Source organism: Nicotiana tabacum, chromosome 8 (genome assembly GCF_000715075.1).
Source record: "Nicotiana tabacum cultivar K326 chromosome 8, ASM71507v2, whole genome shotgun sequence".
NCBI classification, from domain to species: Eukaryota; Viridiplantae; Streptophyta; class Magnoliopsida; order Solanales; family Solanaceae; genus Nicotiana; species Nicotiana tabacum.
The window spans coordinates 203330127-203348147 of NC_134087.1; the positions used below are offsets into that span (position 1 = coordinate 203330127).

At 34.7% G+C, this 18021-nt stretch overlaps 2 protein-coding genes across 2 annotated transcripts; both read right to left on the reverse strand.

The window, feature by feature from the left end:
- Positions 1-6876: 6876 nt before the first annotated feature.
- Positions 6877-8596, reverse strand: LOC107761012 (uncharacterized). The gene has a single exon (XM_016579165.2). It carries the CDS (start codon positions 8446-8448, stop codon positions 7807-7809), a length of 642 nt encoding a protein of 213 aa, XP_016434651.1. The 5' UTR covers positions 8449-8596; the 3' UTR covers positions 6877-7806.
- A 7327-nt stretch (positions 8597-15923) lies between these two features.
- Positions 15924-17000, reverse strand: LOC142163502 (uncharacterized). Its single transcript, XM_075220795.1, has 2 exons — positions 16820-17000; positions 15924-16303 (listed from the first exon to the last, which is right to left on the reverse strand). The coding sequence occupies exons 1-2, from the start codon at positions 16998-17000 to the stop codon at positions 15924-15926; spliced, it is 561 nt and encodes a 186-aa protein (XP_075076896.1).
- Between the last annotated feature and the right edge of the window lie 1021 nt (positions 17001-18021).

Below are 18021 nucleotides of genomic sequence, written 5' to 3' on the forward strand. Positions count from 1 at the left end.
AAGTTTTTTGTTTGAAAGTGTATTATCATTTTTAGTTATTTATTAACCTATTGAATCTCAACCTTGAATTAATTGAGTAGATACATGGCACAAATCAGTAAGTGTATTGAGCAATAGTGGATAAATTATTACTGGAGGGGATCTCCACCCCTTATTTTCTTGTAATTAATTGAAGATGCTGCACGAAACACGGAGCACTTTAACTATTTAACTTTCACATAATAACAAAGAAAAAAGAAAAAGAAGATTCCCACGTACGAGTAGAAAGTAAACAAATATTTGCACGACTCGTACGGTGGGTACATACTACGAAAATATTTTCCTAATAATTCCTTTCTGTTCTTTTAAGCATTGCATGATTGATCCGACAACATTAGTCCATATTCAAAAAAAGAAAATATCGTTTTCAATATAATTAAAGTTGATTGGACTAAATTATTTGGATGGCTATTTCGTGCGGGGTGGGGATGGGTGGATTTTGTGTGCATATAATATGTATTACGATTGACTTTGATTTTTCTAGATATATAACGTGAAGAAATTCTATGTACTTGCTAGCATGAACTTAAATCACCTCAAGAAGAAATTAAGTTCGTTCTAGTAGCTAGGTCTCGTATTCGAATTTTGAAAATAAAATTTTACGTAGTTAGGAAGCACTTTACTCTTTCAATAACGAATTCAACTAATCCGGAGAAAAAAAAAGTTCATTATAGTAATTCACTAGTTAAGGTATATACCTATATTGACAGTGTAAAAATTTCTTTATAAGTGTATAATATTTTGATATGTTATAGAAGATTACTTCCCCTTTTTTAAGACTACCAATTAATGTTTGTATATTAAATTGATTTTAAGTTCTATCATATGACTTATAAGGTAACTATACATAACTATCTTGATAAGCCCTAATTGGTAATATTTATAAACTGCTATTAAAATTAATTAATAGTGCAATTTTTTCTTTACATTGTCATAGAATATAACTTAATTAAACCCTATAAAATTATTTATATTTGTCTTTTATATGACATGATGGTATAATTTTTTTATATCAATACATGAAATTGTACTCTTACCTAATTGATCGGCAACCCTATATGTAGCTTCACTATGAAACTATATTCACACATTAATTCTAAAATTTATTGCGTTAACATTTATCAAAATGAATGAATATCTCACATTTAATTCATTGACAGCAAGCTCACTATTAATTGATGAATGCCACACAGCCACATAAAAATTTGACTGGCTGACATTCAAAGAAATTACATTTTCCACTGATTTTCTCTCGCAACTTGTCATAAATTTAATACTCCTACATTCTTCTCTTGCTCATTAATTTCAAATAAATGCACATACAGACACACACGAGTGCAACATCACATGGTTAATTAATTTAGTTAGATGAGAATGCATATAATTTACCATGATTATACCAGCCATCTATTTCATATTTTTGTTGTCGTATCCTGTATTTCATATTTCATATCTCTTATATATTGTTGCTGTTTTATTACGCATTTTTACGGTACTAATGTATCATCTCCTATTGCTTCTTTTGAGCCGAGGGTCTCCTGGAAACAGCCTCTCTACCCTTCGGAGTAGGGGTAAGGTCTGCGTACATACTACCCTCCCCAGACCCCACTTGTGGGATTATACTGGGTCGTTGTTGTTGTTGTTGTTGTTGTTGTTGTTGTTTCAGATAAGAATGCAAATATATAGGTTGGGTTTCACCTTTTGCTTTGTTCTTTCTAAAATTTCCAAAATAAGGAACTTTTCTTATTAGGGATAACTTCAAATATTTTGCGTTTATTTCTTGTTTTTGAAGGAACCTTGGTGCAAGGTAAAGTTATTTTCCTGTGACCTATAGGTCATGGGGTCGAGTCGTGGAATCAGCCATCGATACTTGCATTAGGGTAGCTACGTACATCACACCTCCTTGGGGTACTGCGACCTTTCCCCGAACCTTGCATAAACACAGAATATTTCGTGCACTGGAGTCTGGACTGCTTTTTTTTTTCTTCTTATTTTTTTAGTGTTTGATAATATAAGATGTAAGATCTCTAGACTTTTAATACTGCATAAAAAACAAGTCTTTGTTAGGTTGCTCATTTTGTGGATGATCTTAACTCATACGGTTCAACTAAAATTGCTCCTAGACATAATTTCATGTTCCTTTCACCAATTGAATGCCTATGCACATGTCAAACAGAATTAACACTCACAAAATAAATTAAAAATTTCTCCTCAATATATGATATCTTGTTCCTTTCACCAATTGCATTTTCTTCTTATTTCCACTCCCCTTTTTTCTTTTGTTACTTGTGGGGCTTTAAAGTCCAGAGGTGAATTCAAGATCTTGACATGGTGAGCTTAAAATGAGTGTGATTTTATACTATATATTATTATTATATATTTTATAAGTTGTCACTAGCGTCATCTATTGTTTTAATTTGCACATAGATCGATCACTTTACTGGTTATTTGAAACGCTAAAGTCAAAAGACAAGCGATCGAGAACACTAGAAACGCTTGCTATGAGCGCTAGAGGTTGATATGTGACACACCAAAACATTAACCAAATAAATATAATAATAATTTCAAAAAGTATTAGAACTCTCACGTACAGAAGATGAAAGTAGCAGAGATGAGGATGTTGAGATGGATGTGTGGGTGTACCAGGAGAGATAGGATTAAGAATGAAGCTATCCGGGACAGAGTGGGAGTAGCCTCCGTAGAGGATAAGATGCGGGAGTCGAGACTGAGATGGTTCAGACATGTTAAGAGAAGAGGTATTGATGCTCCAATCAGGAGGTGTGAGAAGTTGGCCATGGAGAGTTTGAGAAGAGGTCTAGGTAGGCCTAAGAAGTACTGGGTAGAGGTGATTAGACAGGACATGACGCTGCTTCAGCTCACTGAGGACATGAACCTTGATAGGAGGGTGTGAAGGTCGACGATTAAGGTAGAAAGTTAGTGGATAGTTTTACTTGTTCACCGATAGTCTTAGTAGCATGCATGTCCCTTCATATTCTTAGATTTTTATTACGTTATGTGGTTTTATTCACCTCAGGTATTGTATTCTGCTATTATTTGGTACTACTTATCTTTTATCTCTCCCTTTTTCTTTTCTCTTCCGTCTTTCTTCCTTCCTTGCTTTCCTATTCTTCTTCTTGCCCTTCCTTAGCCGAGGGTCTATTAGAAATAGCCTCTCTACCTGCATTAGGTAGGAGTAAGATCTGCGTATAAACTACCCTCCCCAGAGCCCACTAATTGAGATCATACTGAGTTTATTATTGTTGTATTAGAAATCGATTTTGTTTGAGAATAATTCAAAATAAACATCGATTTGTAATAATAAGTAGAGTTTTAGAGCTTCTACAAACTCAAACTTTAACTCACATGTGGAATCAAGTTGTGCTAATAGATCGATACTACAACAACAACAAAATATATCCAGTGTAATTTTATAAATGGTGGTTGGGAGGTTAGTGTGTACATAGACCTTATTTCTTTCTTGTGAAAATAGAAAAACTATTTCCGAAGACCCTCGGGCCAAGAAAAACGAAAAAATAGTGGCGGAGCCACATGCACCCAAGGGGTGTCACCGATACTCCTTTGTCGGAAAATTACAATGTAGCTGGGTAATTTTTTTTAAAATATGTATATATACTATATATGGACACTCCTTGACTTCTTGATGAGTTTATTTCTTTATATTTTGACTCCCTTTAATGAAAATTCTGGCTCCACCACTGCAAAAAATGAGGCAGAAATCAACAGGCAGTAACATATCAACAAAATAATAAGCTAACTGAAGCAAAAGAAACAAGAGGTAATAATAGAACTGTAAGAGTACGAGAGTACTAAACTAATACTACTTAACAACTGGTACGGGACATAAATACGCTCGTCTATCATAAATTAAAATTTTGCGTACGTAATTGCAAAATTAGAACGTGTTATCTGTACATCATGGCTTTTTACAATTTTGAATTTAAGAAAATGACATTTTTAGATCTCTTATGTATAAAAAAACAGATCTCTTACATGTAAAAATAAATCTCCCAAAAAAACTAAAAACAAGTTTGTAAAAAGCCAAAAAAATAAGTTTGTAAAGAGCCAAAAAACCAATTGATCCGAAATAGAACAGTGTGGGAGGGATGTCTCATCAAATTATTAGTGTGTGGGTGTATTGACAAGCTGGACTCACCGAAACCATGTAGCCAGCAACTGACAGAAACATGACTGCTAACCTTGTAAGTAAGCTGTACTGTACATAAGAGGACCAAACAAGAGATTCTTTACAGCCTATACACCACAAAGGAGAGAGGGTATCCTATTTTTTTGGTTTCCCACTTGGTGTCCAGTATTTTTATTGGAGCCCGATTATATTCGGATTTGCGTTGGGTAAGGCCCCATACGGGGGGTAGCGCTCCTTATTAAGAATTTTTTCATTCCCAGGGGTCGAACTCAAGATCTCTGATTAAGGAAAGAGCTGCTTCATCCACTGCACCACATCACTTGATGGTAGAGGGTATCCTACTTACCACAATATAAAGGTATCTTATATCTAAATCACTTACCCACAAACATGGATATATAAAATTGATTCTTTTGTTTCGTAAAATGTTTCTTTTTTAATAATAATATCTAAATCCTTTTCTTAGCCCTTTATAATACAATTTCCAAATCAAGTGTTTCACGCGTCTTTCGACACATTGATACCAACAAATTTGTACTTCAAATTTTTTTTGAGTTTGATACATATTAGAGGCCGAGCAACATAATAATCATTACACTATTAAAAATACGGTGAGACGAATATGATCCCTCCATGACTCTATTCTTAATAGGAGGATTTTAAATCGTATTCTGAATATAGAAAATTATTGATAAAAGAGTGTTACCCCGTTTAATGAGCCTTATGTGAGGGTGGGAGGGGGGAAGAGGAGCAAATCGCAATTAATCGAGGCCCCAATACAAGTACCGAATACCAGGTGGAAAACCATTATATTGTACTGTGTAGCATCTCAAAGGAAAAAATAAGTTGCATTAAATTTAGAAAGGTCTTCATTGAGAGAAATATTCATATAAGGCTAATGGATGCTAATATTGATAGAAATTCGGAAATACAATAAACATAATATGGAAATACAATCATAGAAGATGTGAACATAATAATAAAAGGTACGGAAATATATATGTGCTAAATATATCCTAATAATTATTATACTTGCATTTTAGGTCATTTAGAGGACTCAACAGGAAGTGTCTCTTTTTTTCTCGCAAAATTATCATTAACTAATTTCTATAAATATATCAAATAACATTGATAGTCATTAATTTAAAGAAGATTATATAAATAACAAAATAGTTAACAATCATAAACGAGATTATTTATCTGATAAGGTAACTAAATACAAATTTGTCACAAAATTCTACCTCAAAAAAGAAAGAACAAAAGGGCAACAAATAAGGCAGTATGAAAATTAATGTTTTATTTTCCTGATTTTTAATAATTCTGGAAATGCTTTTTAACTGTGAAACCTAACAAAAAATTGTATAAAAAATTTCTTAATTTATTATCCTACATACATACATTTTTATTACAATTTTAAGTTTGTCTCCTAATAGGACTCATAAACAGATCTTTCCTATATTATTAGTTAATTGTACTAATTAGGAACATGAAATATTACAATAAAACTTACTAATAATTGGGGTTATTTGTAATTGACCATAACACTTTAAATAAAATAATTACACATGTAATTAGAAATTTGATAAAGTAATTCCAAAAGAGAAAATATCTCTTTCTAATTAAGACATCAATCAGTTTAAATGTAGTTCTCTCTTCTATTTGTCTATATTAAATTCCCACTTAAAACGTATCCATCATATTATCATGACTTCTTCAAAAGCTTAGGATTAATGATCAATCAAGTGCTAATTAATGAATATTAATTTGTACGTTTTTGCTTTCTATGCATGACAAGTGACCTTCCAACTACTCAAATTGACTACTACAAGAGGCAAAAATTAATGATTAATGGACCGTTACAAATAAAAAACAAAACAGAAAGAAATCAAAATTTTAAGAACCTATTGAATCCAAAGCATTATACACCTCTTTATAACATCCCTATATAACAATACTTCACTATAAAGCCAAACTTTTTCGGAACCAACTATAAAAAAAATATATTCTATATAACAGCACTTCGCTATAACATTCAAAAATATTCGGAACAAATGAGACTATAATAAAGAGATTTGAATGTACATTTCTTCTATAGGTTATCTCTTTTTTTGTTTAAAAAAAAAAATTAACCATCTAGATGGTTAAATTCAAAAAGCAGCTCGGTGCACAAAATATCTCGCATTCACGCAGGGCTTTCTTTGGATCTTGCGTGACCAAGAGTTGTCTTGTGCACATAGCTGCCCTTTTAATTTAACCATCTAGTATTGCTAGTTCACTTACCCGACTAATATGAGTTCGCGTCGAGTAAACTTACTCTAAGATGGGCATTCCCTACCAAGAAATTTTTCATTTTCGACTTATATAAGTTCTATTTATTGAGCAAAACATAAAAAGCTTTAAGAAAGGAAAAGTATCTAAGAGAACAAAAAACATATTCTTTACTGCCACAAAACTAACAGTTTAATTAGACAAACAAAAATGGGAAGTTACAACGCCCCCCGCCCCCCCTACCCCCACCCCCACAAACACACAAAAAGAAGAAAAAGAAAAAGAAAAAAAAAAAAAACGTCTACCCTATCCACCTTACCAACCTGAGAATCAAGGTCATAATTATTGCATAGAATGAAAGAGTTTGCCATTGTTGGTTTTGGAATCAAAAGCATATACATCTCTTTAAGCAAACTAACGCCCCACCTTCAATTACATAACCAATAAAATAAAATAAAATCATAAATATGTCATATTACTTTAGGATCAATAATACTAAAATGGAGTATAACATTGCAGTAGCCGGAGAAGGACCGAATCACAAGGGTCTATTATACGCAACATTACCATATATTTTCATAAGTTGTTGTTTTTACGGTTCGAACCAGTTATGCCAAGACTCCCATTCGGAAGTGTAACATTAAAAACTTAATATAAAAAAGTGAATATTTTTTGTAACTGACCAAAATAGAAAATAACTAAGAGCTCATTTAGATGGGACTTATTGTAAGTGACTTTTAAGCCAAAAGCTATAAGTTAGAAATTCGAGCCCGTTGGATTGGTTTAAAAAAAAGTGACTTTTCAACAGAAATAACTTTTAAGCCAAAAAGTAGTAAGTTGGGGCTACCGAGCTTATTGCTTTTGGCTTGTTTTAAACAGTTTTTAACTTATTTTAAGCAATTTCTAACTTTACCAAATATTGAAAAAAGCTAAAAAGAACTTAAAGTTAATTTGGCCAGCTTAAAAGCCAAACGAAACACCCTCCTAGTTTTTGGCTTATTTTTGTCATTTTAGCTTAAAAACAAGGGTTTAAAAGCATTTTTTACTTTATCCAAACACTGCAAAATAACTAAAAAGTAACTTAAAATAAGTCAATCCCAACGGGCTCTAAAAACACTTGAAACGAAACAGTATATGGGAAGAAAGAAATGGCATTTTTGTGCAAATACATCTCTTTAAGCAAATTAATACCCCACCTTCAACTTCATAACAAAGAAAACACTTATAAAAAGTGAGGAAAAAAAATTAGTTATAACATAATTTTTGTGCATTATTGAAGGTAGTCAATTGTTGCAAGCCATAAAACCCCTAGACCAAAACTTAGAAAAATTTCACTAATTTCTTGCACAAATATGATAAGGAGATGGAGATTCAAAAGCTGCTATCCTTTTCTGGTTCTTCAAATCCTTATAAAAATTCTTGATAAATTCTTCAGCATCTTTATCAACTTGAGAATTAATATTCTCCTCTGAATCTTTTAAAGGAAATGGTGAATCAGTTATTCTTAATTGTCTCACCATTGGACTTTTTCCAAATCCTGGTAATGCAAAAGGTGAAGCAACAACAGCTTGCTCATAATTTGTAGTTGTAGTATTTAATATCTCAAATACTTTTTGAACCACAGCTATTTCTTCTGGCTTATACCGATGATTTCGCCTACGTTTATTGGCGAAATAGAGGGGGAAATTAGGGCTATTACTGCAACTAAATTCGTATTCACGACGTGTAACCAAGGATGACATAGCCACATCATTGGATTTACAAGTGAAAGAAGATGAATATTGATGGTGTAACATTAGGTTGCTAATTGCTTTACCAGCAATTTTTCCTCTTTTTAACATATCTTGTAGAGAATTTTGTATGTCAAGAATGAGTTTGCTTTTTGATAAGCCTTTCCTCAACATGTAGAAAACAATTCTCACTACTTTCCATAATTTTTTTGCTACTAATTGAGGAGCACTTGACTCGATTTCCATTATTATTTGGGACGAATATCGACAGATTGAAATTAAGATTTTGCTCGTGAGTGTAATGGTATAAGTCTATCTGACTGTGAGACCGACTAGTTTCTTGGGAGGGAGAGAAAGAGGAGAGGGAGAGAGATGACGATGTGTTTGTTTGGTTGTGAATGAAGAGAGAAGAGGATTAAAGAGGTATATATATAGGTCTGTAAAATGAAGGAGAGTGGTCATAAAAATATTAGTTTAATAATATTGGTTTGTTTTGGGAGAAAAAAAAAAACAAATTATTATTGCACTCTCTTTCAATAATAGCGAGTGGGTTAAAATAATATTGTTTTTCAAAAAAGAAAAGGTTGTAAACTGATTAAAATAAATCAGTTCAAGATTCGGCTGCAAGTTCTCCAGTATATTGGGGGGAATTTCCTACCCCCTTCTTCCCTTTTGGACAACCAAAAGAAATAATAAAAATAGTGTATGCTTTAAAACTAGTCACTTAAAAAGAAAATGGAGAATTAACGGAGCGAAAAAAAATTATTTTTTAGTCGCTCCCAAATATAATAACCGATAAAAAAAATATTTTTTGGATATATGAGTTTTGCATTATTTACATATAATATACATATTTTATACATTTTTTAGCTAGCGAATACAATTAATTTCGACCGACTAACCAATTTTGCATCCCCGAAAAAATCAACAGACCAAAACAAGTTATTTAAAGAGAAAATGGAGGATTCGAAAATTTTCTATTAGAATGCAAATAACGTATTTTTTTCTTTTCTTTTTCTTTAATTTGCATTCTAATAGAAAAATTTTAACATATTTTTTTTTCTTTTTCTTTAATTTATTGACTTTAGGTGTGCAATAAAGAGAGTGAGCGTTCCACTTTTAATGCAACAATTTCTTTTTAACTTGCAAAAAACGCATTTTTTTTCTTATATTTTTCTCTGGTTTTTTGACTTTAGGTATGCAATAAAGAGAGTGAGCATTTCATTTTTATTGCAATAATTTCTTTTTAACTTGCAAATAACGTATTTTTTCTATTATTTCTTGACTTTAAGTATGCAATAAAGAGTGTGAGCGTTTCATTTTTAGTGCAATAATAACGTATAACGTATTTTTTTTTCATTCATTTTTCTCTGGTTTAATTTCTTGACTTTAGGAGGGTATGCAATAAAGAGAGTGAGTGAGCGTTTCATTTTTAGTGTAATGATTTTGTCTAAAATAAGTGGATAAACACATATGTTTGTTAATTTCTATTTTATTTAATTTCCACAACTAGACAAATGTTTCATTATACACAACGCGCGCATTTATACCAGTGTTTAACCAGAAAATTAGAATTTCGGTCAAAGCTTAATTTTAGAAAAATTCGGGTTACTGATAATCAAATAAGGAAACGACTAGATAATTAAAAGGAAGAATTGAATTGAAAGATAACAAACTAAGCAAAGCAAAATAAATCAGTGTATTCCAATAATATTCTCTGTCCCTTTACAAATGTTATTCCTCTCCTTTTATAGCTATTTGTAAGTAATACGTTTCTTTCTTCTCATAACAGAACCATTATGAGCAATTAATGGCATTAATGTAACGTTATAATTGGCAATCGTAACTGTTTCGTGAAGATTCTATAGTGTTTTCCATCATTGATGTTCATTAATTACAGATAATACGTATCCGGACTTTTTGCTATCTAGGTTCATTCCTCCGATGTCTCTTTAAATTACCAAGAGGTCCGAGTAACCGTTCCTTCTTGTTTTCTTGAACCTTTGCTCGTACCTATTAAGGCTCGTGTCTCTTTGAATATTCTTTGCTAGCCGTCATTCTTTCATTGATCCACGTATCCTGACATGTCAGCACATAATTAATTCCAAATGTTAACTTGATTTTCCCAATACATATAGTCCCCTCACTTGCCATTTATTCATCCATTGAATATTTGGGAAGTGGATCTCATTATAGCGGTAATTTTTGCCGCCATTTTACATACCATTATGCCTTCTCCAGAACTGACATTTTGCATGTCACTTCCATTTAATGCACGTGACACGTGGTGACTTTTGAGTGGTTCTGCAACCTTTCAGCGCCTTTTAAGGCTTTTTTACGGCTTACATCAATCACGAAGTGACAGTTTTCATTCTGACGTTCCCATCATTACCTTTTTTGTTTGACGGTTGCTTTTGAGTATAAATATAACCTTTATTTTTTCTTTCTCATAAAAGTGTTCCATCATTGAATATTCAATCTTCTCTTCTTCCTCGAACAGCTATGCCTTTTTCGAACCCTAATCCCCTAAAAGTTCTTATTGTTGATGAACTTCCTCTTGCTCCTACTAGAAGCAGAAGAGGGGGAAGATTACGCAGTCTAGGGTCGGTTGCTATTAGAGGTTCTTCTTCTTCTCTACGTAGTTCCACTCCTCCTTCAACTTCTAGAACTAGGGCTTCTCTCACACATAGGTCCTCTGCTAGAAGTAGGGATTCCAATGAACCAATCCGTGAACCCACAATAGACGAGATTATCCCTTCTGAACTTTCTTTTTATACTGATAGAGAATCAATTAGAAACCAGGTTTCCTCTATGTCCTCCCATGATCATGCTGATGTTTTCCCTTCACGGATTACTGAAGGCTTGATTTCTGTTGTTCGTAGAGACTGCCACTGGAGTTTTGATTTCCCAATTCTGATTCCTAATGCAAATCAAAGAATTTCTTCTTTTAAAGCTGGCTTTTCCTTTGTATATACGTACCTTTTTACTTTGGGCTTTAGACCTCCTATTGATCCAGTTATTATTGAACTCTACCGTTTCTTCAATGTGTGTTTAGGATAAGTTGGTCCTATTGTGTGGAGGGCTGTTGCATGTCTAAGGTACTTGGTAATTTGGCTTAATTGCCTTTCACCTTTTTCCATCTGATCCACCTCTACTCCCCCTAAATTGTTCCGACATGGGATCTTTACTTTGGTGGCGAGGAGTAAGAGGGTTTTAGTCAACCTTGAGGATGACAAGGACCATGGCTGTTACGCCAGATTTGTTGATGCTCCTACAGTAGGGTTAGTAGGTGAAGAAAATATAACATTCCCTGAAAGTGGAATTTTGCACGTAAGTTTACTTTACAATTTTCTTTCTTTTCTTTTTCTCCTTCTCTTTTTTGAAAAAAGGGCTTGTCTTCCCGTGACTGTTTCACTTTTCTTTTCTTTTTTTTAGCAACCATGGGAACTGTTGAAGATATTTTCAATTTCTGTGGTTGGGTAGAGAAATTGTTGACCATTGCTCCGATGGAAGCTAGATCATGGAAATACCTCACAAACAGGTTTGGTTGGAAGGTTAAGACTCATGATAAAAACTTTATTCTTTTCCTTCTATTTCTGTTCACTCTTCCTTTAGAATGTATTTGACCCTTCTTTTTATCAGGGTTTCCTATTCGTGGTGTAAGTGCTGAGTCAATCGCAGCTTCTAGACTTTCTTTGGCAAGAGCTCAGGAGATTATCTTAAGTTCTTCATCAAAAAGGAAACTGACAAACTCCAGGACTATGAGGAGGAAGAGGAACAGGATGGAGGTTCTTTGGTTAGAAGGTCGCGGGCTAGAAGACACGTCATTTCGGATGACGAAGTTACAACTCCTCGTTCTGTACCTGTGACCGAGCCTGTCCACTTTAGTGAGTTCTGATGAAGAAACTCCCATGGCTACTCGTGACTTTTATGAACAACTTTTTCGCGTGGGTTTGATAATGAAGGTTTTGACTTAGTGTCTGAGGAAGCACCTTTTGCCTCTTTCCCGTATTTGTTCCAGTGGAACGCCTTTTGCCTGATCATACTGTTGTTGTTTCTGCTTCGCCTCAAGCCGTTATGACTTCCTCTACAATCCCCACTACTACTATTTCTCGAACTGAAGTTGGTTCTTCAAGTGGAAGTAGAGTGATGAAGCAAATTACCATTGAAGTTCCCGCTTATGGTAATTTTTGAAGAAGTCAGGCCAAGCTGACCTATGGTTGAAACCCTTGATTGGTCCAGTTGAAAAATCCAAGCTAGAAAGTCATAGTTCTTTGACTTGGATGAATGATATCGTACAATCATCACTAAAGGTATTAATTTCTTTTCATGCTCTATTCCATTCTCTTTTTGCTGAGATTCTTACCTTTTTTTATGTAGATCAATCTCATCGGTACGGAGATGATGAAAAGGGTTTCCCATACAGAGCAATTGATGCATGATTACCAAATTGAGGCAGACAATTGGAAAGAGCAGTATGAGAGTCTTCAGCTTGAAATGGAAATTTTAGAAGAAAGCAAATGTATCTTAGATCAGCAGCTGAGAGTCATGGCATCGGAATTAGCAGTTGAAAAAGCTTCTTCCAACCAGGCGGGCAAGGATAAAAACCTCCTCGAGTCTTCTTTTGCTGAACAACGCTCCAAAATTACTGAAGAGATCAGAGGCGTTAAGGCTCTGCTAAATGAGAAAGAGGTTTATGTTGGTGAGCTTGTTCAAACACTCACGTAGACCCAAGAAGATCTCCGAGTGTCTTCTGACAAGGTCAAGTTTTTGGAGAGTTCACTTTCCCCTTTACAGTCTTCTTACGATACAGCTTTGGCTGAGAGAGAGGAGCTCAAAAGTGAAATTGACCATTGGAAAAGAGACTACGAGGCTCTTGAGGACAAGACTACTGTTGAAGTAAGTTGAGACATTTTGAACACGAGCCATGATACTTTTATGGAGGTAAGCCAGGAAGGTTTTAAATTGGATGCTGAGTTAGCCAAGATTAAGGAAATAATAGAAAAAACTCAGCAAAGCCAAGGCTTTTCTTCACCCATGGCTGATACTCCCGAAAATGTTGAAGCTGATCCTGGTGCGGTGGATGTCCCAGCTCCTTCAGACCAAATCAAGCCTTCTGTTGCTGATGATGCCGTCCTGAACTCTTCTTCTGAACCTGCTCCACAGTGAACGTTTATTTGTGAAGTTTGACTCCTTTTTTTTTCTTTGGTGGAATGTGTAGTGATATTACCCCTGGTCCCATTTTGGGGGTTATGTATTTGGTAACAGCATGTCCCCTGGTCTTTTCGGGGCTTTTAAAATGACAATCAGTTTAAGACTAAGTTCATACTTAGTTTTAACTTAATATTATAAAGTTTTTGTTTTAACTTAATTCTTTCGAGTTTCTGTTATACTCTTTTAATAATTTGCCTTGCTTTTTTATAAGCCCAAGGTCTTGCTTTTTAATATGTGGGTTTTTGTCTTACCCTTTTGGCTTTTTGCATTTTTAGAAATGCTTAATTAACTTCATGGATTTTTGAATCAAACATGAATTATAAAAGAGGGCTCTTTTATATACAACACTTAATAAAGAAGACGTCTCAACTTCATAATGGTGTAATCATACGGAAAGAGAAATAAGAACACACATGTTTCTTGGAATAACTTTGAGAAAAGTTTTCATTCGAACTTGTCAAGCTTAAATAATACCTTACATGTATTTAATTATCTTCTATAACTCTTCCATAACTGTTTTCTTTACAACAGATTTGTAAAAAAGAAAATCCAAGGGTTTCTTTTATGACCCATGGCTAAATACTGCCTTTAACCTAAATATTCATAAGATTTTGAAATTTGTATCCACGAGTGTATTTTTCACAGGTTTTTGGATCAGGCTTGCGTTTTTGGCTCGTGACTTTGCTCTAAAATTGATATTTATTGAGTAGACTCTAGACTTGACTTGAAATTTAATTGTTTCAGCCTTCTTTGCCTTTCTTATACATATATCATATGTATATTATATAGTCCCCCAAGTGTTTGAGATTTGAAGTATGAAATCTCGAGCACTTGATTATTCCTTCCATGCGGTCCTTTTCCTGAAAAGGAAAAACATACGGGACTCGGAGGTACGATTTTAGATGAAGACTGCTTAACCCATTTAAAATTCCATCAGAATAGTTGTAACCCTAGACCGGGAATTATGTTCTTTCCACGTGTCTTTCATGTCGTAATTCATCGTTTAGTACGGGCTAGCTTTTTGCCTATCACCTAAAATCATTAGTAAAATTTTAATAATTCAAAAATAAAAATCGTGGGTGGGGATACCTAACTTCCTTTCCTTAGAAGTAGTATCTTTTCATATGAACAACATTCCAATTTGAAGGTAGAATCTTGACATCCAATGTTTCAAGCTCGTATGCTCCTTTTCCTGCGATACCATGAATCTTGTAAGGCCCTTCCCATTTTGGACTTAACTTTCCTGCGTTGGCTGCCCTCATGGATTGGAAAACTTTCTTGAGTACATAGTCCCCAATTTTGAAGTATCTGAGACGAGCTTTCCAATTGTAATACCGCTCAATAACTTATTTTTGTGTTGTCATCCTTATTAATGCAGTTTCCCTCATTTCTTCAAGTAAATCCAGGTTTACCTGCATCTCTTCTTCGTTTGATTTTTCAGTAGCTTTAGTGTATCTCGTACTTGATTCCCCTATCTCGACTGTAATTAAGGCTTCAGCTCCGTATACAAGTGAAAACAATGTTTCTCTCGTACTTGTTTTTGCTGTTGTTGGGTAAGCCCACAAGACTCCAGGTAGTACCTCTGGCCAATTGCCTTTAGATTCTTTTAGTCTTTTCTTCAGGTTGTTGATAATGACTTTATTTCTTGATTTAGCTTGTCCACTACCCACTGGATGGTAAGGTGTTGAGGTAATCCTTTTAATTTGCCAACTTTGAAAAAATTCTGTGATTTGTGCGCCTGTAAATTGCGGGCCATTATCACATACGATTTCCTTTGGCACCCCGAATCGGCATATGATATTTTGCCAGATGAAGTCTCTGGCCTCTTTTTCTCGTACCTGTCTGAAAGTTCCCGCTTCTACCCACTTAGAAAAATAGTCAGTGAGCACTAACAAAAATCTTACCTTGCCTTTGGCTTGTAGTAGTGGACCTACTATATCCATCCCCCACTAAATAAAAGGCCACGGTGCAACAACTGGATGTAATAATTCAACTGGTCGATGCATGTTGTTACCATATCTTTGGCACTTATCACATTTTTCCACAAAATTTTCCTCGTCTTCTTCCATTTTTGGCCAATAATAGCCGGCTCTAGTTATGGTTTTTACTAAAGATCTTCCTCCAGCATGATTGCCACAATGTCCCTCGTGTATTTCTCTCATCACATAATCCGTTTGAGAAGGCCCGAGACATCTTGCCAGAGGACCACCGAACATTTTTCGATAAATATTGCCTTGATTTAAACAGTAACGAGCAGCTTTTTGGCGAAGTGCTTGAGCCTTTTTCTTGTCTTCAGGTAGTATTCCATATTGCAGAAAATTAACAATCTCGTTTCTCCAATCACAAGTTAGATTATTGTAATTTACCTCGTTTTTGTCTTGGTCGAGCACTGAATGAAACAAATGTATCACTGAAGCGTTTTCTTCATTTGTTATTTCCGTAGCGGATGCAAGGTTAGCTAGAGCGTTTGCCTTGGCATTTTCTTCCCTTGGTATCTGTATGACTTTCTAAGTTTGAAATTGCCTGACCAAATCTCGTGCCTTTTCCAGATATTGTTGCATCCTTGCTTCTCTAGCTGTATAAGTCCCCTGTATTTGGTTAACCACGAGCTGCGAATCGCTTTTGATTATAAACTGCTCTATTCCAAGCTCTCGCGCCAATTCCAAACCTGCAATAACAGCCTCATATTCTGCCTCATTATTAGTGATTGGATGACACTTTATTGCTTGTCGTATAGTTTCACCCGCAGGTGGTACCAGGACAATACCTAGACCTGCTCCTTTTACATTTGATGAACCGTCAGTAAATAAGGTCCAAGTACCTGGATTAGACCCGTTAAATACCTGTAGTTCTTTTTCTGCTTCTAATTGTATCTCTTGGCGAAAATCTGCCACGAAATCTGTCAAAACTTGTGACTTTATTGCAGTTCTAGGTTGATATGTAATGTCATATTCGCTTAGTTCTATAGCCCACTTGGCTAATCTACCCGATAACTCTTGTTTATGCAATAGACGTAAGGGGTAGGCGGTGACCGCAGAGATAGCATGACATTAAAAATAATGTCTTAATTTCCTAGATGTCATAATTAAGGCTAATGCAAGTTTCTCTAAATGAGGATATCGAGTATCCGCATCTAACAAAGATTTACTAACATAATAAATCGGTGATTATTTACCTTGGTCTTCTCGAACTAATACGACACTTATCGCTACTTCTGAAACTGCAAGGTAGATAAGCTATTTCTCCTCATTTTTTGGTTTGGCTAGCAATGGTGGATTTGATAAGTACCCCTTCAAATTTTTAAGCGTTTGTTGACATTCCTCATACCATTCAAATTGGTTTTGCTTTTTTAAAGCTGAAAAGAATTTGAAGCACTTTTTTGATGACTTGGAAATAAACCTACCCAAGGCTGCTATTCTTCCTGTCAATCTTTGTACATCTTTTTTGCTTGTGAGTATATCCAGAATTTCTTCAATAGCTTTAATCTGCGCAGGATTTACTTCAATGCCATGGTTAGAAACAAGAAATCCCAAGAACTTACTTGATGAGACGCCAAATACACATTTCTTAGGATTTAACGTCATGTTAAATTTGCGAAGAATCTGAAATGTATCAGTTAAATGTTGAATATGGTCCCCTGTTTGTTGTGATTTGACCAACATATCATCTATATACACTTCCATGGTTTTTCCTAGGTGTTCTTGGAACATTTTAGTCATTAGCCTTTGGTATATGGCCCCAACATTCTTTAAACCGAACGACATGACTTTGTAACAGTAAGTCCCCCTATCTGTGATGAAGGAAGTTTTTTCTTCATCTAGAGAACCCATTTTAATCTGATTATATCCTGAATAGGCATCTAAAAAACTTAACAATTCATGCCCTGCAGTAGCATCAATTAATTGATCTATGTGCGATAATGGAAAAGAATCTTTAAGACATACTTTATTTAGATCAGTGTAATCTACACAAACTCGCCACTTACCATTCTTTTTGGGTACTACTACAGTATTAGCCAACCAATCTGGATACTTTACCTCGCGGATGGACCCGATTTTTAAGAATTTTTGCACCTTATCTTGAATCACTTAGTTCTTGAAGGAGCCTTGCTTCCTTTTCTTTTATTTGACAGGTGGGTATGATGGATCTTCATTTAATTTGTGGATCATTACCTTCAGTGCTATATCTGTCATATCTGAATGGGACCAAGTAAAACAATCTACGTTAGCCTTTAAAAATTCAATCAACTTACATTTCATTTTTGGGCTGAGGTTGGTTCCAATGTAGACTTTTCTGTCTGGTGAATGTACAAATAGCACCACAGCTTCCAGTTCTTCGATCGTTGTTTTGATATTTTCATTTTCTTCTGGTTCCTGAATAGTATCGAGCCTCGAATCTACATATGTTCTCCCATCTTCAGTTGAGGTTCGTGTTGTTGCGTCCTCAACTGAATTTTGTGATTGCTATTTTTCGTCACTTTTTGCGTTTGAATCTGCTATGGAATTAATGCTGCAGCTTGTTGGTTACCACGGATTTTCCGTATTCCCCATTGTGATGGAAACTTGATAACTTGATGTAAGGTAGATGGAACAGTGTCCATCTCGT